Consider the following 26,255-nt stretch of genomic DNA (forward strand, 5'->3'; position numbering starts at 1 on the left):
TTTACATCCCCACCAACAGTGTACACAGATTCCCTTTTATCTACACCCTGGCCAACACTTGTTATCTCTTGTCTTTTTGATAATAACCGTCCTAACAGGTGTGAGGTGATACTGATTTTAATTTGTAATTATTTGATGATTAGTGATGTTGAGCACCTCTTTATATAATTATTGACCATTTTTGTGTTTTTACTGGAGAACTGTTGATTCAGATTCTTTGCCCTTAGGTTGTTCTTTAACTATTCAGTTGTGTGAATTCCTTATGTATTTTGGATATTAACGTCTTATCAAATTTGTAATCTGCAAGTATTTTCTCCCAATCCATAAGACTACCTTTATACTTTGTTGATTGTTTCCTTTGCTGTACAGAAGATTTCTAGTTTGATGTATGCTCACTTGTTTATTTTTGCATTTGCTGCCTGAGCTTTTGGAGTGATGTTCAAAACACTCAATGCCAAGATCAATGTCAAAGAGCCTATCTTCTCTTCTAGGAGTTTTATTAGTTTCAGGTCTTACATTTAGGTCTTTAGTCTGCCTTGAGTTGATTTTTTGTGTATGGGATAAGATAGATGTCCAATTTAATTATAGTGCATATGGCTATTCAGTTTTTCCAACATCAGGCTTTGAAGAAAATATCCTTTTCAGAGATTCCAAAACTCCAGTCTCAGCCCTATAACTTAGTTCTTCCTGTAACTTCTCATAAGCCATGAGTAATGTCCATTTATTGATCTATGAAAGAAGAAAATTTTATTCTGACATTCTGCCTTCAAGTGTTGTTTTATGTATGGTATAATGAAAAGACCATGGTGTTTAGAAACACAGAATTTGAGACCAAATTTTTCCTCTCTGTCTTTTTTTTAAGTAAATATTGCTTTTGAAGTATTTCCCACTTGTGAAATTGGGATAATTTTGCATATGCAATAAAGTTGTTATGAATTTTAAATGACACATATTATATCAAAGTAGATCGCTGTCTACTATAACTATTAATCATATTGAATACTTTTATTAGATATATTTTAATTATTTTCTGTTAGAATATGAATCTTTAGTATCATTTTCTAATTTGTTAGTGAAATTTGCCTGGCCCCTGGTTCCAAAAAGAATGTCCAAACATCTTACCTCCACTATGTTTTGAATGTGCAGTAGTGCATGTTGTTCTGCAACTGTCGTTTGTGTGAACTTCTTTACATAATAAGGCTTGTACTAATTGGGTTTATTGGCCCTTTGCTGATCTGTTCTTAAGATTCTCATTTTTCTTTGTAATTTTTTGCAATGCAAATACTGTGCTAAATTTGTTGTCTAGCCCCCTTTGAGTACCAACTGAAAGTATTTGAGCTTCATTTTTCTTGCATATTCCAAGGGTGATATTTTTTACATTGTTTATAGATCTGCTTCATAGACTACATGTTCTTCATTATAGAAGAAACACACTGATTGGAATTTACTCAAGAGAGACTAGCCTTTATTAGCCACAAGAGTATAATGTAATAAGTTTTACTATTTTTAAATAAATGTAGAAAATCAAAGTAAATGAGAAATCACTCCAGGAGCAGTCCTACAACTTAGTTGTGTTTTAGTGAGTGGATAAGATTCTTCAGGAATTGGCTGCAAGTATTGATTTATAATTAATGTAGTCAGGCAATAAACAATATGGTGCCTTCATTAAGTTAATGTGTCCTTAAAATCAAGTTTATATGATAAACTGTGCAATGGCTTATAGAAAGTGATTTCTTTGTTTCCAGGACAAATTATGACTATAACACTTAAGGAGTTTACTGTATAAATGGAGATTTTTAGTAGTGGCAAAAACATTTGACTGGAAACTGCATCTTTGTCTGGGTTCGGTCACTAACAAACTTGAAAACAGGAAATTCACTGAATTTTTCTATAATCCCATCTGTGAGAGTAGGAAATTTGATTAAATTTCCTGTAAGAAATTTTTGAAATCTTGGAGTGTACGGATTTTTCAACTCTTTAGTGTCACCCAACAGTCAGTCTCACTTCTGTGTATAAGCCATAGGATACATGCAAGCTGATCTATCCTTGTGGTTTTTTGTTTGTTTCTTATTAAATTTGCACTTTAGTTGTATGTGTATTCTCCAATGCATTGTGTAATTCAGCCTTTTATTATTAATTTCTTTTAGAATCTCAGTTCATGGATCTAAGCCTTTAAGTTTGTATGAAGGAGTTAGACCGTTTTTTATTTTTTTTTGGTAATTTTCTTATAAAACACAAATCAAGTAATAGCTCTGTTAGTATGTACTCATGAAAAATCTGAAGTTAATTTTAAATGCACTTTTCAAGAATATTCTTTTCAAATACTTAGAGTATGCATTTTATAAGCATTTAAGGGAATCACATGAAAATAATTTATTCGGAAATCTTGTTGTAGTTAGTGGCTATGCAATGAATATTATGTTATTGAAATGAATTCTTCCCCTGTCTTTTTAATCTAGAAAGCAAAACATACAAAAACTAGTTAATCAGCTATATTTATGTATATATCTATACATATATTTTACACTAATATATAAAAATATGAAATATGGACTAAAGTGAACTTTTAAAAATAAATATTTATTTTAAGGAGTAATTATATTTATCAAAGAAATACATTTATTTTTATTCCCACTTAAAATGTTTATATTTCTAGTAATTAATGTTTAAGTGCAGTTTATTGTTTTTAATATTTTTCTTAAATAAATTACGTTGTAGCAATTAAAAGATATGATTCTAAATTTATATCACATTAATACTTGCCTTTACAACTATTATAGATTCAACTTTAAGAAGTATGTCATTGGCTATTGGTTACTGAATTATGATGCTCATATTTAAAAATCCACCCATCAACTTTTGATATTTGTCCTTGTGTTCTGGATTTTTAGTTTTTAAAATGACTTATTACTTGCAATGGTCTGATGCTATCATTGACCAGTATTTTAAATTACAGCATGTGCTTAAGACGAAATTTATTGCTATAAACAGTGGGTGTAAACCCATATTTTAAATAGCCTCACTGATAATTATAAATATTTTTTGGAGTTTTTTTAGAGTTTGTTTGTTTACTATTTTTTTAACCTGGCTCCTATAGAGTTCCTATTAGACAGAGTGTTGTATTTCTTTTTCTTGTTTTCCACTTTCATTTGTATAATTATTACTTTCTTCCATGGTGTTTTATCAGTAGTCTTCTGAAGCCAATTGCCTATTTTCATTAGAGCTAATTTAATCAAAAGTAAGTATTGTAAATTCACCTAACTAGACACAATCACAGTACACTGATAACAAATGCATTCACTCCCCCATTTCCTGTTGCCCCTTCTCTTCCCATAGAATGCCTTATAAATATGACCATAATTTACTTATTTACATTCTTACTCTTAATAATGTTTATATAGTTCCATATATTATCTTTTATAAAAGTTTCATTTACTTTTTATATTTTAAGTGATACATAAAAATCGAGATTCTAATATTTTCTTCCTGCACCCAAATGGATATACACACTTTACTTTGTAAGCCGTTGTCCTAAGCTGATTACCCTGCTTCCACTTAAAGGCTCGCTCTTTTCTTAAGTAAATACAGTTGATAATAGTTATATTTACTAAGTTATAACCAACCTGCCTCCCTGAGATTAGACTCATGTGACTTTCATTGAAATTTCAGATGACCTCAAACTCTTTTTTCATTCACCAACATCTTTTACTTTCCTCTCACAGAGGCCTAGTGTGTTCGGTTGCAATGATGAAATACTGGCTCAAGTTCTTTACCCCTTCCTATAGCCACGTTTTCCCATCTCATTTTATAGTGTCCTCTCACTGAGAGTTGGGGTTACCTACTATACCAATTATCCATCAATTTAACTATGTAAATTACTTTAGCCAATGGGCTGTTAAAACTATGTAAATTTAACTATGTAAATTGCTTTAGCCAATGGGCTGTTAAAACATTCCAAGCACTAGCTTGGAATGGGCTTGTGCATTGGAGTTTGTTCTTTTGTACTTCTGCCATTGTCAAGAGAAAGAAAAGCCGGGTTAGCCCAGTGGTTTGTGAGGCAGGACAAGAGACAGTTCTTGCTGCGCTGAGTTGCTCCAGCAGCCCTACACAGTGACAGCCTAGATCAGCCAATGGCTACCTAACGCAGAGACCTATTAACAAGCTCAGCTAAGGTCAACTTGAGCCCAGGTGAGAACAACCAACTTCCAGCTTCATGACTTCTAAACTAATAATAAATGGTTGTTATTTTAAGCTCCTGCATTTTCTTTGTGTGTGTGTGTGGTTTTTTTTTGTTTGTTTGTTTGTTTTAATACAACAATAGCTAACCTGTATTAGCTAGTCTCTAGGTTTTACTGATAAAACTAGATTTCCTTTACTGGCATTTAAATGCAGGAGCAGAGGAGAGAACTCTACTCTTTACTCACTTGTACCCTGTGTTCACTCCTCAACTCATTGCATTCTGCCTTCTACACTCTCTACTTCTAAGCCGTTATTACCTTTTAGTAATGTTTGATATTGTTGATTTCTATATACTTCTTACATTTTCTTTTAGTTTGATACTTTTTTTTCCTTATACTTTGTGTGTGCTTCAGTGTGTGTTCTTTTATTGTTTCTTTTAATTTTCTAGAGTTCTTCCTTTATTTTTATTGGTTGATCATGTAAAGTCCAATATGTTCTCTCTTCTATCCTTATAATTTTAATTCACTGCTAAAAACAATACAGCCTGGAAACATGTCCAATATTAGTAATCACAATAGGCATAAATGAACTGGATTATCATGAAAAGATGAAAATGGTCAGGTTCAACAACAAAAAAATCTCTTAAATGTTCAATGAATTGCAAAAAATTATTTTATAGTGTCTAATATCTTATTATAACTGCAGTAAAATCAAACATTAATGATGAAATATAAATGAAAGAAGCCAATACATTTGGAAATATAAAAACACAGTTAAAAATGTTTTCTATGTAAAGAAAAAGAAAAGCCATGATGGAAATTATAAAATAGCTTCAATTGGACAATAAACAGAATATTGTTAATTAAACCTTATATACAACTATTATAATAATGGCTTTGGAATTTAACTATGGATAGGTACATAATAAAAACAAAATAGAAATCAGAAACAGATCCATACCCATATGGATACTGTATATATTATAGAAATGCCATTGCGTATGTATAGGGAAAAAATGAACCAGTCAATAAATGATGCTGATAAAGCTAGTTTTCTATTATTAGAAAAAAAAGTTAGACCTTGATCTCATATCATATACAATAATACAAGATGGATTTAAGGCCTTCATGTAAAAGGCAGAGCTTTTATATCCATTGAAGAAACATGGGAATATGTTTATGATATTTTGGATATCTTTAGTGTGATTCTTGTTAAGTTGTATATTCTTTAAGAAAGTGTTAGTATAGAAACTATATAAATAATTATCATAATTTTATAAGAAAATGACAGACAACCTAAAAGGAAACTGAGTAGATTAAGTGAACAGACAATTTATAGAGGAGAAAACTAGAATTTTTAACAAACATGAACATATATTATTTGTTACTAATTAACAGAGAAATCCACATGATTACACCATGACCCCTCTCACACTAATCATGTCTAAAATGAAATATTCTGTCTCTACTAAGTTGTACATAAAGAAGAACATTTATCTACTTCTAGTGAGAATGTAAATTTGCACACCACTTAGGATTTCAATTGAAAAACGTCTTGTTATTTTGAAGATGCACATACATGAAATTCCAGTAATCTTACTTATAGATTTAGTCTAGGGCAGTGTCAGCATACTAAAGCCTGTGGGGAAAAAAGGCTGTCAGCTGCCTATATTTGTAAACAGTTTTATTGGAACATAGCCATGCTCATTCATTTATGCAATCTATGGTTGCTTTCACATTGCAGTGGCAGAGTTGGATAGTTGTGATACTAACCATATGGCCCACAAATTCTAAAATGTTTATTGACTAACCCTTAATGGAAAAACTTTGCTGACCTCTTGTCTAGAGTAAGTCTTCTTATACCTTTGTATTACAAGTGTTGAACAAGAATATTTGTAGCAATATTGCTTGTGACAGTGACAAGTTAGAAATAAGAAAAAAAGGATAAGGAAAAATGACGATGATATTGTGAAGTTTGTCTTCCAATACAATGCTATAAAGCAGTGAAAATAAATCAGAGGGCTAGATATATTGCCATGAGTAAATCTCAGCAAAGTAGCTAAAAGATGCAAGTGTCAGAAAAATATAGAAGGCAATATACAAGGTATGATATACATGTATATCAATGTTTATAATGTGACTCTCTCTCTCTCTATATATATATATATATACACACACACACACACACGTACACACACACACACTAAATGTGAAAGTACATGTATGGGAATGGTATACACTAAACTTAAGATACTTATTTCCTCGGGGACAAGGGGACTGTGATTGAGAAGGGATAAACAGAAGAGGAAGGGCTTCAATAATATTTGTGATGACATTTCTGCTAGGTGATGGTTACAAGTTGTTTGTAATATTCTTTACACTCTTGTGTATGTCTGAGAAACAAAAAGAAAATAAGCACAAATGAAAGCCATGGTTCCTTTCTTGAGGATTTATAAACTGTTTGGGAGGCAGAGAAGCAAATGTATAATTGCAACAGATGATGTTGAAAGAATGAAGAGCCCTATAGAAATACAAAGAGAGCTGGCTATGTTTTTTTTGCAGGTGTTCAAGGGTCTGAGGCAGGTGGAGAACTTGCTCTATTTGAGGAATGGCAAGGAGTGGGGATTGTTGCAGTTGCCTAGAGCATAACATGAGTTTGCATGGTGAGGGTGGGAGAAAAGGACTCAAACTATGTTAGATAGATTGGCAGGGCACACCTTGGGACACTGTGAGCCCTCAAAGATGAATAATAATTCTGGAAAGAATTTTTAAGAAACTTAAATAATTCTACAAGTAAAAGCAAACAACCTCATTAAAAAGTGGGCAAAAGACATGAACAGACACTGCTCAAAAGAAGACATACAAGCAGCCAACAAACAGATGAAAAAATGCTTCACATCACCAATCATCAGAGAAACGGAAATCAAAACCACAATGAGATACTATCTTATATCAGTCATAATGGCCATTATTAAAATGTTAGAAAAAACAAACAAACAGATGCAGACTAAAGTGAATACTTACACACTGTTGCTGGGAATGTAAATTAGTTCAGCCACTGTTGAAAGCAGTCTGGAGATTTCTCAAAGAACTTGAAACAGACCCACCATGCAACCCAGCAATCCCATTACTGGTTATATATCTCAAAAGAAAATGAATCGTTTTACCAAAGAGACAGATGCATGCATATGTTCATTGCAGCACTATTCACGATAGCAAAGACATGGAATTAATTTAGATGCCCATCAGTGACAGATTGGATAAAGAAAATTTGGTTCATGTACATTATGGGATGTTAGGAAGCCTTAAAAGAGAACAAAATCATAGCTTTGCAGCAACATGGATGCAGCTGGAAGCCATTATACTAAGTAAATCGATGCAGTAACAGAAAACCAAATACAGCATGTTCTCACTTTAAGTGGGAGCTAAACGTTGGGTACTCATGGACATAAAGATGACAGCAATAGACACTGGGGACTAGAGCAGGAAGAGAGGGAGGAGGACAAGGGTTGGAAAATTAATTATTGGGTAATATGCTAACTCTCTGGATGACAGTGTCCCAGACTTCAGCATCACACAATATACTCATGAAACAAACCTGCACATATGCCCCCATATCTAAAATAAAAGTTGAAGTTATGAAAAACAAAAATAAATTAGTAAAATATGTCATTAAAAATGTAAAAAAAAAATCACCTGCAACTTCCTGTTTGTAAACTTTAAGTATTTCCTGTGTGGTTGACCTCCAGGAAATGACTGTCATATCAACAGCTTCTGAAACAGATAAAACATACCCTCATCTTACAGAAATGAAATATAGAATTTGAAGTCTTATAAAAAGTTTTAAAATTTATTAATTTTGCCTGGAAAAGTAAGCAAGAATCATATGTAGTCACGTTAGGCTAGTATTTGAGGAATCCCAGCTAAAAAAAAAAATACTACATGAAACTTAGAGTGCAAAGACTCATCTCTTTGTTCATTATTTTTTAATTTTAGAGTTCCATTTAATGTTTAGAGTTAAACATTAAAAAAGATAACTAGATGATAGTGAGTGTGGATAAGGTTATGGAATATTCCTTTAAGGATTAACAGCCCAGAACCTCTGTTCATTTCCTACTCACATGCCATTACCTAGGATTTTCACTTGTTAGTATCATCACAGTTTCAAGTTTTGAGGGATCACTGGGATTCATGTATTTGATTCAGATTTGTACAAATGATTTTCTGTTTTATAAGTATATGGCCTTTTTAATCTGTTCTTTTCTGCAAACATTAATTTAGTAAAATTGGCATCACTGCATTGTTTATTTTCAAACATGTAATGACTATGGTTTTGTGCTCAAAGGACAGTTTCTGAACTTCCAATCTCAGGTGTGTAATTGAACATTTTAATTATTTATAGCATGTTTATACAAACATATATTGACAAAAAAATTAACATCCAGTGGATTGTAAATAGTATTTACAATCGTGCATTGTGTATCTCATTTAAAATGTATACATTACCTTAAGAAAGATAGGGTAAAGATAGAGACAGAGGTAAGGAGAGAGAGAGAGAAAGAGAGTTCCACCTAAGTTAAAATTTGGAGAAAAATAATAGAGGACCTGATCACTAGTGGGTCTGTAACAATATTTTAAAGTACATTTTAATATGAGGGAGTTTCCCTGCAAGATAGTTATAATTGAAGTATTCTAAAAACTTGTAAAGTGCTTGTATTACAACTAATTTCATAAATAAACTTTATTGAAATTATCTCCTAAGACAGTCTTGCTAACATTATCATGTTCTCACCATTTTTTAGGATTAAAAAATAAATATGATAATTTACAGTTTCTTTGGCAACAGGAGATGATGATTCATGCAGATCTGACAATGTGCTTAAGTGTAGTGGGTTTTTTTTTCTTTTTAATTTTTAAAAATGTTGTTTATTTATTTATTTGCTACTGGGAAAGCTGCCTACTCATTTTTTCTTGAAATAGGCTATTAAAATAAATCAACCAGACCCTGCCCAAGCTTATCCCCTCTCCAAGCAATTCTAAACTACAGGATGCAGTGGAGCAGTTTGACTGAGACCTTGTTCAACTAAAAGAGGCCAAAGTGATATTTTTTCTTTTCAGAGGAATATATAGCTAATAGTATACACAGACATACTTTATCCCATAGTATGTGGCAACATGTATTGATAAGACAAAGGAGTAATTTTTCTGATTAAAAATGTTTTTCTTTCAATATAGCTCGTTCTCTGTTTAAATTAATTAGAATATTATTTTATTGGAATTTTATAGTGTCTTGTGTGTACAACATTTACTATTTTCAAAGAAATTATATTTTTTATTTCAGGAATATACAATTGATGTTTTCTTTCGACAAAAATGGAAAGATGAACGTTTAAAATTTAAAGGTCCCATGAACATCCTTCGACTGAACAATTTAATGGCTAGCAAAATCTGGACTCCAGATACTTTTTTTCACAATGGGAAAAAATCAGTAGCTCATAATATGACAATGCCAAATAAGTTGCTTCGAATTCAGGATGATGGGACTCTACTGTATACAATGAGGTATGTTTTTAGATTTGATGTGATGCATTTATATACTAAGAAATTTTCGTGTATTAAACAACCAGTCAATCTAGCTGCCAGGTATTAGCAAAAGTTGAGTGTTTTCTACCAGATTATTGAAGTACCCATAATATGCTTTGCAAATGTTTTGATTTAAAAAAACTATATAAAATAGCATTTATGAGTTTGAGTCTCATCTTAGTTCTTTAAATGTTAAGAATTGCCTTTATTATTATGAATTGATGTTTTTGGTTATTCTTCACATGATGTTTTTATTAAGTACAGCTTTAGTAATATGACTTGAATTTTATTTGTATCAACATACAGTTTTAATATCTTATCAGATATCCCATCAAAATTTTTGTTATTTCAAAGTAAGACTTTATTTATTTATTTATTCATTTATTCATTTATTGAGACGGAGACTTGCTCTATCGCCCAAGCTGGAGTGCAGTGGTGCAATCTTGACCCACTTCAACCTCCGCTTCCCAGGTTGTAGCGATTCTCCTGTCTCAGCCTCCCAAATAGCTGATATTATAGGCATGTGTCACAATGCCATGCTAATTTTTGTATTTTTAGTAGAGACAGTGTTTCTCCATGTTAGCCAGACTGGCCCCGAATGCCTGGCCTTAAGTGATCCAACCACCTCGGCATCCCAAAGTGTTGGGATTACAGGCGTGAGCCTCCATGCCCAGGCTAATTTAATATTTTAATTTTCCTTATGAAGTTACTCCAAAGGAAAAATAACTATTTTAAATTCAGAGAGAAAGCTTTATTTAATAAGGTTTACAAGTATATTGGATACCATAAACATGTACTAGATTGAACCATATGAAATTGCCATTTTGTAATTCAAAAAGTATCCTATAGCATTGTTTATATGATTTAAACTTTAATAAAATTTTCTTGCAGAATAGTTGTTGATCCTAAAACCTATTACATCTTAAGCATATTCATGAATTAATTTTGTAAAATAAGTTACTTGTATTATATAAGAAAAAAATCACAAATCTAGTAAGATTATGTGGAATCTAAAGCTAAAATGTTTCATAAAAGATTTAAAACAGACATCTGACATCAGTGTTATATATAGACAGAAACACGTATTCCAGTTATTTGATGTGTTGTTATTTCATAAGTGCTAGATTTCGGTTATGAAAGTTATTTAAAACGGGACAACAATACAGTCCTATGCTATTTCTGATCTTCAAAGAAAAATTTCTTGAGGACTCATTACTAAATTGTTCATAGCCTAAATGGAAGTGCTAGTTAGTCTTTCTGCCTCTGTTTCTCTCTCTGGATCTTGCAATGTATTCAGATGCAATGCCCCTGTGGACTTTGTATGTTGATCATTTCTATGAACGAAGGCAATGAATAAAATTTTAAGGTTTAAATAAAATGCAGGCACAGGACACATAGAACTTTGGCATATATTGTCTAAGGTTCTATTTAAACATTCTCTTAGAATTTAAGCCATAACGAATTGTGGTCATATTTGTTTTGCTCATTATAACAGATTTCTCTATAAATTTTATTTAGCACCTGCTATATTCACTTTGTCTTTACATGAAATGGAATAATTGAAAGTTTGCATTATATCATATTTTCTATGACTACTCTTTGTTGCAATCATGTAGATACAGAAAAATATATATTTAACATTCGTAATTTGTGTTTATAATTTATCCAACAATCTAAACTTGATAAAGTTATTTCTAGGAAATGCATCTGTGTATGTATTTATATCTAGAATTATGTGTATAACTGTGAATATATATGCAGTATACAGTATTAATTCAGAATTCATATATGTTGAAGGGAGCTCCTCTGAACTAATATTGAATCCTTTGATCAATTTTACTATATGTTTGTTGATGAGATAATGGAGACAATAGCATTCTTTTAATGATAGAGTATTTTTTGTCCTTAAGATTTCAAGTGTTAATCATGAGCTTAATGAGAAAAGAGCCCTTCAAAATGAATATGTAATTTCTTCACTTCTTAAGAAACTAAAATGGCTAAAATATATTTTTAATTATTATTTTCATTTATACTAATAATTTGTATATGTCAATGTCTTCTGAGGGATCACCTAAACATGAATGAACAAAAGATTATTTAAATATTAATGAGCCTAATAAAATGCTGTGATGAAGACTCTACCTCTATCGAGTCTGTTGACAGTAATGACGAGTGATTTTTCTTGACTTACCAATATACTTAAACAAATGGTGGAATTTTGACTTTTAGGCTTACAGTTCAAGCTGAATGCCCAATGCACTTGGAGGATTTCCCAATGGATGCTCATTCATGTCCTCTGAAATTTGGCAGTTGTAAGTACAGGGATGAAGGTACATGTTTTGGGTCAATAATATCAGGGAAATTCAGCAGCGCTGCTTAATTGTCTAGTTTTTTTTTTCTCAAATTATGAGATGATTAACAATTGTCAATAAGATATGGAAGTAAAAGCCATGCTAATTTTCCTTAAGGAACATCTCTGAAATATTATTATAATTTAATCACGGTGTTAAACAATTATAGCCTATTTTTACTGCTAATAAAGAATATCATGTGTTTTAGTACATGTGTAAAATTAGACCAGGAGTTCCTTGAAGTTTAGGACTGTAATTTACCTTCTTTTCCAAGTGCTAGAACATTAAAAATTCAAATGTTACTTTTTTATCAACTAAGAATGAACTGGAAAGTATAGATTCTGTTGTTTATTAAAGTGGAAATCAGCCTGTTGCAAATGACGTGCACAGAAGCTTAGTCTGTGTCATTGTCTTCTGCTGTAACTAATGGAAGGATTTCTTTTTTTATTTCTTAAATTAAAGGAGATAATGTAGCTGCATTGCTACATTCTGGCACCTTCTATGTACATGGGACATTTCAGAAAAGGTTTTGTGCAGTTAGCTCTTCTTTAGGTCAGAGGGGTTATATCTTGTATGTCGAGAAGATGCATTCATACTTACAGAATAATTGAAAAGGCAGAAGGTCAAATCATCTCCCTAGTCCCACATGACATTCTGGATAGGTTCAGCATAAATCCATGAACACAGCTGAGCAGCCTCTCTCTTGTGTGAGGGTGTCCTATTGCCTGACCTTTTTAGAGAATGATCTTTCTGGCACCCTCATCTTTGTCCCTTCTGAATACCTTTTGACTTTTTCTTCATTGTTGAATAGAAATGCAGTACTCCCACCTGATTAAAACTATGTATCACTGAATGGTGTGCCTTCTCATAAACTGTATTAAGCAAAAGAAAACGGAAGAACGGTGGCTCATATGAATGCAAAACTCTCTAATTATTTGGATGATCCTACTTCTGTGGTACAATAATTGAAATCTTGTTTGTTCTTACAAAAGGTGTCAGTTCTCAATTTTCTTTGAGAATCTCCTCTTTATTTAACTACAAAGTCTTCTTTTATTGTCATGGAAACCATAACTTCAGTACTGGCATTTCTTCCAACATTATTTAATATAGTCAATCATGTTATACTATGTAAACATGATGCTGAGAAAACCACAGCAGATGCAGCAGAGAAAGAGTTATTTCCATTACATAAGTGGCATTATAGAAAAAACTGAAAAGCCTTGATACCAAAGAAGAGATTAATTCAAGATGTAATCATGCTGTAAGAAGGACTTTTTTTTTTTCTTTTAGTTGACAAGCTATTGTTATTAAGTCATCAAATATAAGTGATGTGATGGATGTCCCAATTCTGAAAATGAAATAAGCACACTTGAAAATATTTAAATAATATTTAAAAATCTCTTATACTGCATCTATGGAGTGCAGAAATATCGCATGCTTGAGAATATAGTTTTCTGTACCCAGAAGGAGCTATGAGCAACAAATAAAGTTTGCTGCTAGGAATTTTTTGTTTAAGTAATTAGCACTAATTTTGTTTTCTTCACATTTATTTTCTGACACACTGAATAAACAATTTTATGTTATTTTATTGTCTTTGCCTGTAGTAGGTGCTTGATGCATAAGTATTAAAAGTATGGACACCAGTGTGGAACAATATACAAGCCAAGCCAAAGCTGACAATGTTGGCATAACAAAGTTTGGCAGAAGCAGCTGTGAATTTTTCTTTTATTCATTTATTCCTTCTTTACTTGAAAGCCGTCTTCTTCCCTACCCCCACTCCACAAAAAGATTGGATTTCAGGAACTTCGTCATTGTCCTCAATCAAAAGAAGCATTTTTTTCTGTGTGCTTACAATTTTAAATTCAGTCCTGTTTTGTTTTATTCCTAGTGCTGCACATTTTTGAATTTTTCCTTGTTGTTTAACTTGATTTTAGAATTTCTGAATGAAAGTCTAGGGATAATCTATTCATTAAACCAAAAGAAGCTGTAAATTGTCTTTCAGATTAAAAACTGATAGGTAAAAATATTTTTGAAGTATTGTTCCTGGTTACCAAATATTAAGAATCAGTTGGTATACATCTGCTTAATGCAACAAGGTCTCAAAAATGGGTTAATTAACACAAACAAGATTATTTAATGATAGCTTAATTTAGAAGTGGAATTCCTAATGAATTTTGTAAAACTGTCTTTCTCTCCTTTGATACTTTACTGAGAAACATTATTATGACCTCTTGGCTTATATGTGTGTTGATGTATATAACTCCCTTTTTTCGGGAGAGGCTTTAATCTGCACTGCATACATTTTTGCTGCATTATTTTCACCATACACAGAATCTCAAAACTATATTCTTATCTAACTAATGAAGTGCAGTAGCTGCTTTTTCAAAAGACATATGAAGAATCAGTCACTTTCCTTAATAAACTCTTAAGCTCTTCTCTAGAGTTCCCTCTTCCATAGCAGTAAAGAACATAGTTAAAATATTATGACTTAATTTATTAATCTAGTGAGAGTGAATTGAGAATCTTTCTTCTGTATGTCAGGCACTATACCCGGTCCTGGAGGTACAGGCATGAATCAGAGTTGCTGCCTATCAGAATCTCATTAGTGCCTTTAAAATATCATCTCTTTTATAGGGTTTCATTTTTTCTTATTTATGTTTGAAAGAAACATTATAATTCAAAAGTGATGTCGTTCTACTTAAAAAAAAACTTCATAATTTATGGACAACTACAGAGTATTCTGGGGCCCTTCCGACGTAAAGTAGATCACTTGATGCATCTTTTTGTTAAATTCTGTGCCATTTAAAATTTTATTGGAGAGTCAGAATATGTATTCATGGGGGAAACAAAACAAGCCACTTGATCTACAAATGAGTTGCTAGTTATTCACATTAGTAATGTTGCTGTTTAATTTTCTCAGTGTAATCAATCATTAATGATTAATGAATTGAAATTAATTAGAAAACTAAACCTTAGAATAATTAAAATTCATTCATGTCAAATCATATGAACATTTCTCTGCTATTAAAAGTATATACATATATAAATATATACATATATATACATTTTTAGAATCCTATTTCAAAAATTGCTTCACATAATATAATTTAATTGTGAATGTAGGTGACTATATATGTAGTGGTAATGGTGTTTCACTGATACTGACATTTAGTAGCAACATTCAGAAAACCAGACAACATTGGCATTAGACAATGCCAAGTATGTCATTAGAAAACACAAACTCATAATCATATACTCTATTGTTACTGATGGTTGAGTGGAAATTGATTTGCAATCACAGACTTTATATCAATTTCAGAACCAGAGTCACCACTGTATGGTGCTATTAAAGTTAGGAAAATTATAGATTGCAGAGAATGAGATTTCCAGTGTCCTAGAGAGCTGGAGGTAGAACTATTGCCAGAGACAACTGGCCCTTTCTGTCCCTTAATTGGTAATGTGACTGTAATGTTGAATTTTGCTCAAGAACTAGAGGTAACTATACTTCTAAACATTCTCATGAGTAAAAGTGCATAGAAGTTCTTTAGAAAGTCAGTAGTATAGAAAGAATTACCGGTTATTCAACTGTGGGGGGACTCTGCCTACATGGAGAGGTTATCTGTTCCGCAGTGGTGCATAGAGAGGTAAGAAAATGCCACTGCCAGAGAAAGGCTAAGACCAGACATGTTGCCTGCATGCCAGGTCTGAAGTCATCTTACTTCTGCTAAGTTCTTCATCCGATAAATCAGGAAGTTATGTCTGATCTGGTTGCATTTTTTTCCTCTTCCTGCCAATCCATAGTTAAACTGGGATGCTATGAATGTGTAGTCTAGGATATCTGCGTGCATTAATTCATTTTAAAATGAGCATGATTTTAAAAGGATTTGCAACTTGATGCAAGTATAGCATTATTATTTGTCTTACATGTTTTATAATAATTACTTTTTATTCTAATGAAATGCATTGTATCATGATAGCTAACTCATTTAACTCTTAACTAGGATACATTTATGTCCAAACATTAATATAATTTTGAATTATGATTTTTATCTTATGTGTGATTGCTATTTATAAATAAGCTAAACAGCTTATTTTACCACAGTGTCTTCATATGCTACCTTTGGCCTAAAGGAGATGTTCTAATCATCTCAGGGCCCAGGAATTGTAATAGACTCTAACAAGAAATTTGCTCTTCATCTTTCAAAGTGGTTGCAATAAATATACTGTCAAGGTCGTGATCATCTCTTTTGGTCCACTTCATAACTCTCATACTGAAGTAAATTCAAATGAGACATTTTTGCCCTAAATGTGACGTTTAAGTATTAGTATTGAAAGTATATAGTGACTGTATGATATACACAACCATTCGTGTAGCACTAGATTGATGGTTCTTATGAAAATGCTTAAAATATTATTTTTCCTGATTTCCTATAGATGCATATACAACTTCAGAGGTCACTTATATTTGGACTTACAATGCATCTGATTCAGTACAGGTTGCTCCTGATGGCTCTAGGTTAAATCAATATGATCTGCTGGGCCAATCAATTGGAAAGGAGACAATTAAATCCAGTACAGGTTAGTAAAATTCTTCTTAAAAAAAAACTGGTGCTTAAGAATATTAATAGGTTAAAGGACTTAGAAGTGTGTCAGATTGCTTAAAATCTTTTGCTCTTGAGGTCCAAGAACTAGCAGCGTAGGCTGTGTTTGGGAGCTTCTTAGACATTCGGAATCTTAGGCCCTACTCCTTATTAAATAAGAATCTACACTTTAACAAGATTCCAAGATTAATAGTTGCATTGAAGTTTGAGAAACACTGGCCTAAAATGCACTATGTATTTGCAACATATGTGTCTTCTCAAAGTAATAAATTTTAATTTTTACCTTTTGACAAGTGATTTTTTTTTTTTTTTTTTTTTTTTTTTTTTTTTGAGACAGAGTCTTGCTCTGTTACCAGGCTGGAGTGCAGTGGCATGATCTCGGCTCACTGCAACCTCCACCTCCTGGGTTCAAGTGATTCTTCTGCCTCAGCCTCCCGAGTAGCTGGGACCACAGGCTCGCCACCATGCCCACCTAATTTTTGTATTTTTAGTAGAGATGGGGTTTCACTTTGTTGGCCAGGATGGTCTCGATCTCCTGACCTCGTGATCAGCCTGCCTCGGCCTCCCAAAGTGCTGAGATTACAGACGTGAGTCAGTGTGCCCGACTAACAAGTGATAATTTCTTTAGTGTTCTATTTTTTCACCCCTATTCTAGATAATTTATGATTATTCAACTTTTGACATTGATAATTACTACAGGCCCATGTAGAAAGCTGATTCCCTCTCTGAGGGCCACCTTCATTTAAAAATATTAATAAATAAATAAAAATAAAAAGACAAAAAGAAACAGCTGTGTGGACTAATTATTGACATTTGGCAATAATTAAAACACAGGGAGCAGAAAGGAAGGTAGATATGAGGATTAGATAGAAGTAACTGAAGCAAATTAGCACAGACATAAAACAGTGAAAAATTCGGAATTGGCGATAGGGTTAAAAGTGGGAAAATGAGGGCCAGAATATCAGTCTTGGAGATGTGGCCAGAGATCAATACTTTTGGAGCCAGAGAGCACTGAGTTAAAACAATCAAAACAGAGACTTGAGGTTTATACCAGAGGGAATGAGGGGCCTAACCAAGTAAAATAAACCATTGGCAGAGAGCATTTATGAATTCTGAATTCCTTTGGTCAATAAGCATGACTTAGAGAGGAAAACAAATACAAATTGAACATTTTTAATTTGAAAATATAAAATCCAAAATGCTCCAAAAAAAAAAAAAAAAAAAAAAAAAAAAGGAAAAAAAAAAAAACCTTTTTGAGTGCTGACATGATACTCAAAGGAAATACTCATTAGAGCATATTATATTTTATATATTTTGATTAAGGTTGCTCAATTTGTAATAATGTAAATTTTCCAAACTCTGAAAAATCTAAACCCTGAAACACTTCTAGTTCCACATATTTAACGTAAGAGGTATTTAATCTATACCATATCATGGGATGTGCACTGCAGGTTTTTTGATACTAAAATTTTCTTTTAAACACTCATGCTATGCTAAGGAGGCTTTTAAAGGTGATATAAATTTCCTGACGTATATGTGATATATTATTTTTTTAAAATATCAGTTTTTGTTCTACCTCTGATCCCTTCTATTTCTTAAATGTTCAAACTATTGACTATTACTCTTTGAGCTTCTTAAATTTTTCTTCCAGGTGAATACACTGTAATGACAGCTCATTTCCACTTGAAAAGAAAAATTGGGTATTTTGTGATTCAGACTTATCTGCCTTGCATCATGACTGTCATTCTCTCCCAAGTTTCATTCTGGCTTAACAGAGAATCTGTGCCTGCAAGAACTGTGTTTGGTGAGTGAATATACACTTTCCAGTACAGCACATTATGTTTCATAGCACACTTTCAAAAACACTATCTCTCTTGATCCTCAAACTAATTCTTTGTAGTATATGGGGTGGGGAGTATTGTTTTTGCCTTGTAGCTGAGGTAGTAGGCTCAGAGTGGTAACATAGTGCTATGCTGTTAATAAGGGATATAAGGAAAAAAGAGTACTCAGATATTCTGAAAACACACTTAGACTTCTTTCTGTGAAATCATACTGCTGTTCAAAATTTGTCCTTACTATATTTATATAAGGAGAATTTTCTTAGAAGTTTTGATTTACAGTCTCACTATCATATTTCTAGGCTTTCTATATTTTTCTGTTGTTTTTAGATGAAGAGTGATTATCTTACAACTTTAAGTTAGAAACAGAGGTAGAAAGGGAGGGAAGAAGAGAGACCTCATTCACTTTTGTTAGTGTTTGATTTTCTTGAATAAAACTAGGGAGGGGAATTTTTAAATTTAGAGTATGGAATTCCATATAGCTAGACATTATATGTTTGTTTTGGTTTTGTTTTGAGATGACTAAATATATTAGTACTTTAAATGAGACAGAGAGAAGCTGGTGCAATGCCTCAGGCCTCTAGTCCTACCAGGTTGGAGGCCAAGACGGGAGGATCCCTTGAGCCCAGGAGTTGGAGACCATTCTGGGCAATATGGCAAGACCCTGTCTCCCTAAAAAAAAAAAAAAAAAAAAAAAAAAGTTAGCTAAGCTTGGTGGCACACCTATAGTTGCAGCTACTTGGGAGGCTGCAGCTACTTAGTTGCAGCTACAGGAGGATCGCTTGAACGTGGGAGATTGAGGCTGTAGTGAGCTGTGATCATGCGGTTGCACTCCAGCCTGAGTGACAGAGCAAGACCATGTCTCAAAAAAAAAAAAAAAAAAAAAAAAATGCCATGAGTTTATTTAATAACAAAGTTCATTTTCTTGATTGAAACCATGCAGAGGAATTTGGTTACTGTTTTTTGGATATATACATATATAAATTGGGCCAAGCACGTTTTGTAACAAAGTAGATTACCTTTGTGTGTTTGGTCCACTCTTTCATTTAGGAAAGTTTTATTGAGGACTTATTTTGTTAGCTACTGTACCAGGCCCTAGAGATGCAAATATGACAAAATATAGTCAGTGAATTCAATTACTTGGTATAATGGATGGCACTGTATAACCAAGAAGGGTAATAAGGTAAAGATCTTGTAAAAGAGGCATAGACAAGTTATCATAGAAAACAGCAACATGGATCCTTCCTAGAGCTGAGTAAGTGGCTGAGTTACCATTTGAACTGAGACTTGGAAGATGAGTTGGAGTTTCCCAGGCCGATGAGATGGGGCAAGAATCCTAACTCAAAAGAATAGATTGTGCAGTGACATTAAGGGATGAAAGACAATGGTATGTTCATTGAAAGGGAGCTGTTTCAGTGGCAGTGGAGATATAGATAGAAAATAGTTTGAGGCCTAGATGAGAAGGGACTTACAGGTCATCGTAATAAAATGTACTTTTATCTTAACAGGTTATACCAAGTCACTATGGTGTTTTGGACCATAACATGTCTAAAGCTGTCAGAACAATGCCTAGCATTTAATAAATGGTATATAATTGTTGCTATCCTTTTTCAAAACCACTTTGTTGAGGTTGACTGACATGTAAAAATCTGTACATATTTAATGTTGATTGACATGTAAAAATCTGTACATATTTAATCTAGTTGAAACAACTCTTTCAATTTGGGGAATAGAATACATCTGTGAAACTATCACCACCATCAAAGATATAGAAGTATTCATTACCTCCCCCAATTTTTCCCACCTCCTTTATTATTATTGAGTTGTGTGGAGGGAGGAAAGGTAAGGATACTTAACCTAAGATGTACTCTCATCACAAATTTTAAGAAGACAATACATTGTTTTTAGCTGTAGCCACATGCTGTATAGTAGATCTCCAGATCTAATTTATCTTGCTTAACTAAAGGTATTATTCTTATTATGAATCTGATCCTATTTGTACTTCAGAAAAGTGGGCAAAGGATATGAACAGACATTTCTCAAAAGAAGACATTCATACAGCCAACAGACACATGAAAAAATGCTCATCATCACTGGCCATCAGAGAAATGCAAATCAAAACCACAATGAGATACCATCTCACACCAGTTAGAATGGCGATCATTAAAAAGTCAGGAAACAACAGGTGCTGGAGAGGATGTGGAGAAATAGGAACACTTTTACACTGTTGGTGGGATTGTAAACTAGTTCAACCATTATGGAAAACAGTATGGCGATTCCTCAAGGATCTAGAACTAGATGTACCATATGACCCAGCCATCCCATTACTGGGTATATACCCAAAGGATTATAAATTATGCTGCTATAAAGACACATGCACACGTATGTTTATTGCAGCATTATTCACAATAGCGAAGACTTGGAATCAACCCAAATGTCCATCAGTGACAGATTGGATTAAGAAAATGTGGCACACATACACCATGGAATACTATGCAGCCATCAAAAAGGATGAGTTTGCGTCCTTTGTAGGGACATGGATGCAGCTGGAAACCATCATTCTTAGCAAACTATCACAAGAACAGAAAACCAAACACCGCATGTTCTCACTCATAGGTGGGAACTGAACAATAAGATCACTTGGACTCAGGAAGGGGAACATCACACACAGGGGCCTATCATGGGGAGGGGGGAGGGGGGAGGGATTGCATTGGGAGTTATACCTGATGTAAATGATGAGTTGATGGGTGCAGCACACCAACATGGCACAAGTATACATATGTAACAAACCTGCACGTTATGCACATGTACCCTACAACTTAAAGTATAATAATAATAAATAAATTAAAAAAAAAGAAAGGAAAACAGTTAAAAAAAAAAAAAGAAAGATATGACATCTTTGCAGAGGATGAATTGAAAGACAGAAATTACAAGAGGTACGGGAAAAGTTAAGAGGCCACTAACATAGTTCATATGAGAAATTATTAGGTTATTTTAAAAGAAGACAGTAGAAAAAAAGGAAAAAAGAAAAGAAAAGATGTTTGAGAGAGAGAATCAATGGATTCGGTGAAGATATGTAACAATCATAGCAAAAAGAATAATTTAGGCTAACGTAGAATTTTTCTTGGATAATTTAAGTGGATAATGTTGCTATTAATAAAAGAAAACATGAAGAGAGAGGGCAAATAGGAAAACTGATTGTAGTTTGAGTTATGTGTATTTTGATGTTCCTTATACTATCAATTTGATGTTCAGTAGACAATAGAAATAAGTATCTGGAACACAGATGAATAGTAGAAACTATTGATAAATATGACAATCATTAGTGACAAGATGATAGAATTTGTAAGTCTAGAACTTATCTCCAAGAAAAATTAGGTGGGTGAATGTGAGATCAGAGGTTGGAATCTTTAAAAATCCTAAAATTGCAGAATAAAAACGATCTAATTGGAATGACCAGAAAATAAGGAAGGAAACCAGAGGATGACAATTTTCTAAAAGGAAAAGATGTTAATTTCAACATCTCAAAATGCGCGTGCACTCGCGCACGCACACACACACACACACACACACACACAGAGATCCATACTGAATATATGATATCAAATGTGCATCGATAAGTCTAAAATGCATTGAATCCATTTGACTAGTAGAAGGTTACCGATCTTCAGGAATTAAATTAGTAAAGTTGCTTTGGACTGAAATAGGATTGAAATTGAAATAAGAAATAAGAAAGGAAAAAAGCTGAGTATATAATCAATTTGGAAGAAGAAAAAGATTAAGACAACTATACAGAAAGGTGAGTCATTGTCATCATTATTATTGATACATAATTATTAACATGAAAATTTGAACAACATGGGGAACTACTTTATAAGAAGCCACATGCTATGCATGTTGCATACTTCCTTACTTATTGCTTTCCAACGAAGTAGATTATAATATGTCTTTTTTTTCTTTTTTTTTTTTTATAATATCTCTTCTCTTAGGAGGAGAGAAATGAGGCTCTAAAATTTTAGGTATCTTGTCTAAGACCTTAAAGCAGAGCTTTACTCCAAGGCTTAAGTTCCTTAAATTACATATGCTGCTGTCATGACTCTCCTTTAAGCAGGAGGGATCAAGAAAGAGTAAGAAAATTGAACATTTGTATAGAAGAGGGAAGAATTTCAGATGAACAATTACCTAAAGAAAATACTTGGAATGTGGTTGGGTTGACCAAAAAATAAAAAAAAATTAAAAAGAAACCCAATTCTCCAACACGTAATAAGCAATGCATAGCAGACTTTGTTGGTACTTTCCTCTTTCCAAATTTTTGTCTGGCTGTTTAACAAACACATGTTTTTTTCAATGTTAGAAAAACGTTTTATATTATTACATTATTGGGGAATAAGTTTGCTTAGAGACTATGTCACTAACTAGAAGCATGATTCAAATGGTAAATAACCTCAAGGTATTATATTGAGTTAAAACTGCAACCTAGTTGTGTAAGATTAATGACAAAACCATTTAGCAGACTAGATTTGATGGGAAAATTTTAGAAAGAACTACACAAACACAACATGCATCAGAAATAAAGGAGTAAGAAGAGGAGTGAATGAAGAGGATAGCAAAAAGAGCAATTTTTAAAAAGTGAATGCACCTACATAAATTTCTTTTACATTTCAGGAATAAAAACTTTAAATCAGGATATGTCTGCCAAATCAAATTTAACTTAGGGTTACAAACATTTGTTTGTTATTACAATGTCACTTATGTTTCCTTTGTACTAATATTACACATGCTTATAATCTATTTATTCCATTTCATTACAGAATATTTGAAGCATTTCACATGGTGCTACATAAGTTGATTATTTTCCAAATAAATGCTTTGTTCAATATTTTTTGCTCAGTGAACAAGAAGGTGATATTTTCATGACCTATAATTGAATTATGTAGAATATAATTTTAATATTAATAATTAGGATATATGATTCTAATAATCATATATATGTATAATGTATGATCTTTTAAAAACTGTACATTTAAGAAATAATATGCCCTCACTATATTTAGCAATTAAACCTAGGCATTATACTAGAATTTTATAGAAAATTCCAAGATAATTATAGTCTACAATTTTAGTTTATACACAATTTTCAATGTGTGGCACATACAATATATTAATACACTAATATCTTCACTTGTTAGTGTCCTAAACGTTTCTTAAAAAGCTCCCCTTTCCTTGTTCTCTTTTGGTGCTTTATAAATGCGTATATCATGGCAAAAATTAAATTTCATTATGGTAATTCTCTTTACACGGATTTCTCATTCTCCAGTCAGAGAGTTTCTACACACAGTTATTAACATAGAGCTTAGGACATTTTAAGTGCTATAAAATATATGATAAATAAATGACAGATAAGTTGGTGGAGGGACAATAAAGTGATCTATAGCAATGGACAATCTCTCCAAATTAAACTCTCCAAATGAACAATATCAAAAAATTAGAACAAGTTCAATTCTAAGCATCATCATATGTGTTTCCACTATTGTGAGTACAATAAAACAAAACAAAGCCCACATACACCCATACATATACAGAACTATAAAGATTGTCTCTGTAAGAAAAACACATATTAAGAGTTTTAAAAGAACACATAGGAAATGTAAGCAAAGAACATTAATAAAATGATGAGCACAATTACAAAGAGATAATCTTGGAATAATAAAATTGAGAAACAAGAAAACAGAAGAGACAGTGAAAGAAAAAAATTACAACGCAAAAACAGCAATTACACATTCTTCTCAAATAAACATGAAACATATTTTAGAATAGGACTTATATTAGGCTATAAGGAATTCTCAATAAATGTTAAAAGGTTGAAATAATACGAAGCCTCTTCTCTCAACACATTGGAATAAAGCCAGAAGCAACTGTAGAATGAAAACTGGAAATTTTACCCATATATGGAAATCAAATAACACACTCTTAAACAAACAATGGATTAAATAATAAATCACATGGGAAATTATAAAACTCTTTGAGGGAAATTAAAATGAAAACACAGCATACCAAAACTTACGAGATGCAGTGAAGTCAATGCTCAAAGGAAAATTTGTAGCTATAAATGCTTACATTAAAAAATATGGAAGATCTCAAATAAATAACTTTACATTCTAAGGGAATAAAAACATAAGGACAAACTAAACCCAAAGGCAGTAGAAGAAAAGAAATAATAAAGATTAGATCAGAGGTAAATGAAATCTAGAATTAAAAAAAAAATGGCATCAACAAGACCAAAATTTGGTTCTTAGAAAATATCTGCAGAATTGACAAATCTTAAGTTAGATTGCCTCAGAAAAAGAGAAAAATCAAAAACTAAAATCAGAAAGTAGGGCATTACTCGGGATTATAAATAATGATATCACACCAACACGTTAAATAATTGTATTAGGGTTCCCTAGAGGGACAGAACTGAGATATATATATGTGTGTGTGTGTATATATGTATATATGTACATATGTGTATATATGTATATATGTATATATGTACATATGTGTATATATGCATATGTGTACATGTGTATATATGCGTATATGTACACATGTACACATGTGTATATATGCACACATGTACACGTGTACACATGTGTATATATGCACACGTGTACACGTGTACACATGTGTATATATGCATATATACACATGTGTACACGTGTACACATATGTATACATATATACATATGTGTATATATACACATATACACATGTACATATATACATATATACACACACACATACATATATCAGTTTATTAAGTAGTATTAATTCACATGAACACAAGGTCCCACAATAGGCCAACTGCAAGCTGAGGAGCAAGGAGAGCCAGTCTGAGCCCCAAAGCTGAAGAATTTGGAGACTGATGTTTGAGGACAGGAAGCATCCAGCACAGAAGAAAGATGTAGGCTAGGAGGCTAAGCCAGTCTAATCTTTTCATGTTTTTTCTTTTTTTTTCTTTTTTTCCTGCTTTATATTCTGGCTGCACTGGCAGCTGCTAGATGGTTTCTACCCATATTAAGGGTGGGTCTGCCTCTCCCAGTCCACTGAATCAAATGTTAATCTCCTTTGACAACACCCTCACAGACATTCCCAGGATCAATACTTTGCATCCTTCAATCCAATCAAGTCGACAGTCAGTATTAACCATCGCAAATCCACCCCTTGTCAACTTGATCCCGTACACATCTCCTGAGATCATACATAATCTTCAAATAACGACAATAATAAGGTCATAATTACACCTAAGTCAATACAACTGTCTTTTGTACAACTGGAAATGCGCCAATCCCCAACCCAAATGCGAATACATCAAGTTAACAATATGAAGTCAGTAAATCTTGTGTCACATGATAAAGGAAAATGAGAACAAAATGAAGGCATTTTCTTTGTACAGGTGTATACATGCACAAACATTTTTAACAAAAGAAAGAGGAAATAGTCATGACAATGAATTCCTTGTATCTGCAACTGGTCCAGTGGTCATAGTTGGTATTGATGACTACCTTCTTCTACCACCTATTCTGTATTTCCTTTGCCTTCAGCAAGCACCTCAGCAGGTGTTTTTGTTTGTTTGTTTGTTTTTTGTTTTTCTGGTGGAGTAACCCAAACCTTCATTCCTGAAGTGTCTGGGCCATTTGTAGTCCTGCCTGGGTTGGGTTGTTC

General features: G+C 32.7%; 1 protein-coding gene across 5 annotated transcripts in view; it reads left to right on the forward strand.

The window, feature by feature from the left end:
* GABRA2 (gamma-aminobutyric acid type A receptor subunit alpha2) overlaps positions 1 to 26,255 on the forward strand; it is a 151,909-nt gene that overhangs the window by 71,447 nt on the left and 54,207 nt on the right. For all 5 annotated transcript variants that reach the window (XM_050791618.1, XM_050791614.1, XM_050791615.1 and 2 more), the window contains 4 exons: positions 9,520 to 9,740; positions 11,991 to 12,073; positions 16,547 to 16,690; positions 18,365 to 18,517. In XM_050791618.1, the coding sequence (XP_050647575.1) occupies positions 9,520 to 9,740; positions 11,991 to 12,073; positions 16,547 to 16,690; positions 18,365 to 18,517 (601 nt within the window). The remainder of the gene's footprint in view (positions 1 to 9,519; positions 9,741 to 11,990; positions 12,074 to 16,546; positions 16,691 to 18,364; positions 18,518 to 26,255) is intronic.

Source organism: Macaca thibetana, chromosome 5 (genome assembly GCF_024542745.1).
Source record: "Macaca thibetana thibetana isolate TM-01 chromosome 5, ASM2454274v1, whole genome shotgun sequence".
Taxonomy (NCBI): Eukaryota; Metazoa; Chordata; class Mammalia; order Primates; family Cercopithecidae; genus Macaca; species Macaca thibetana.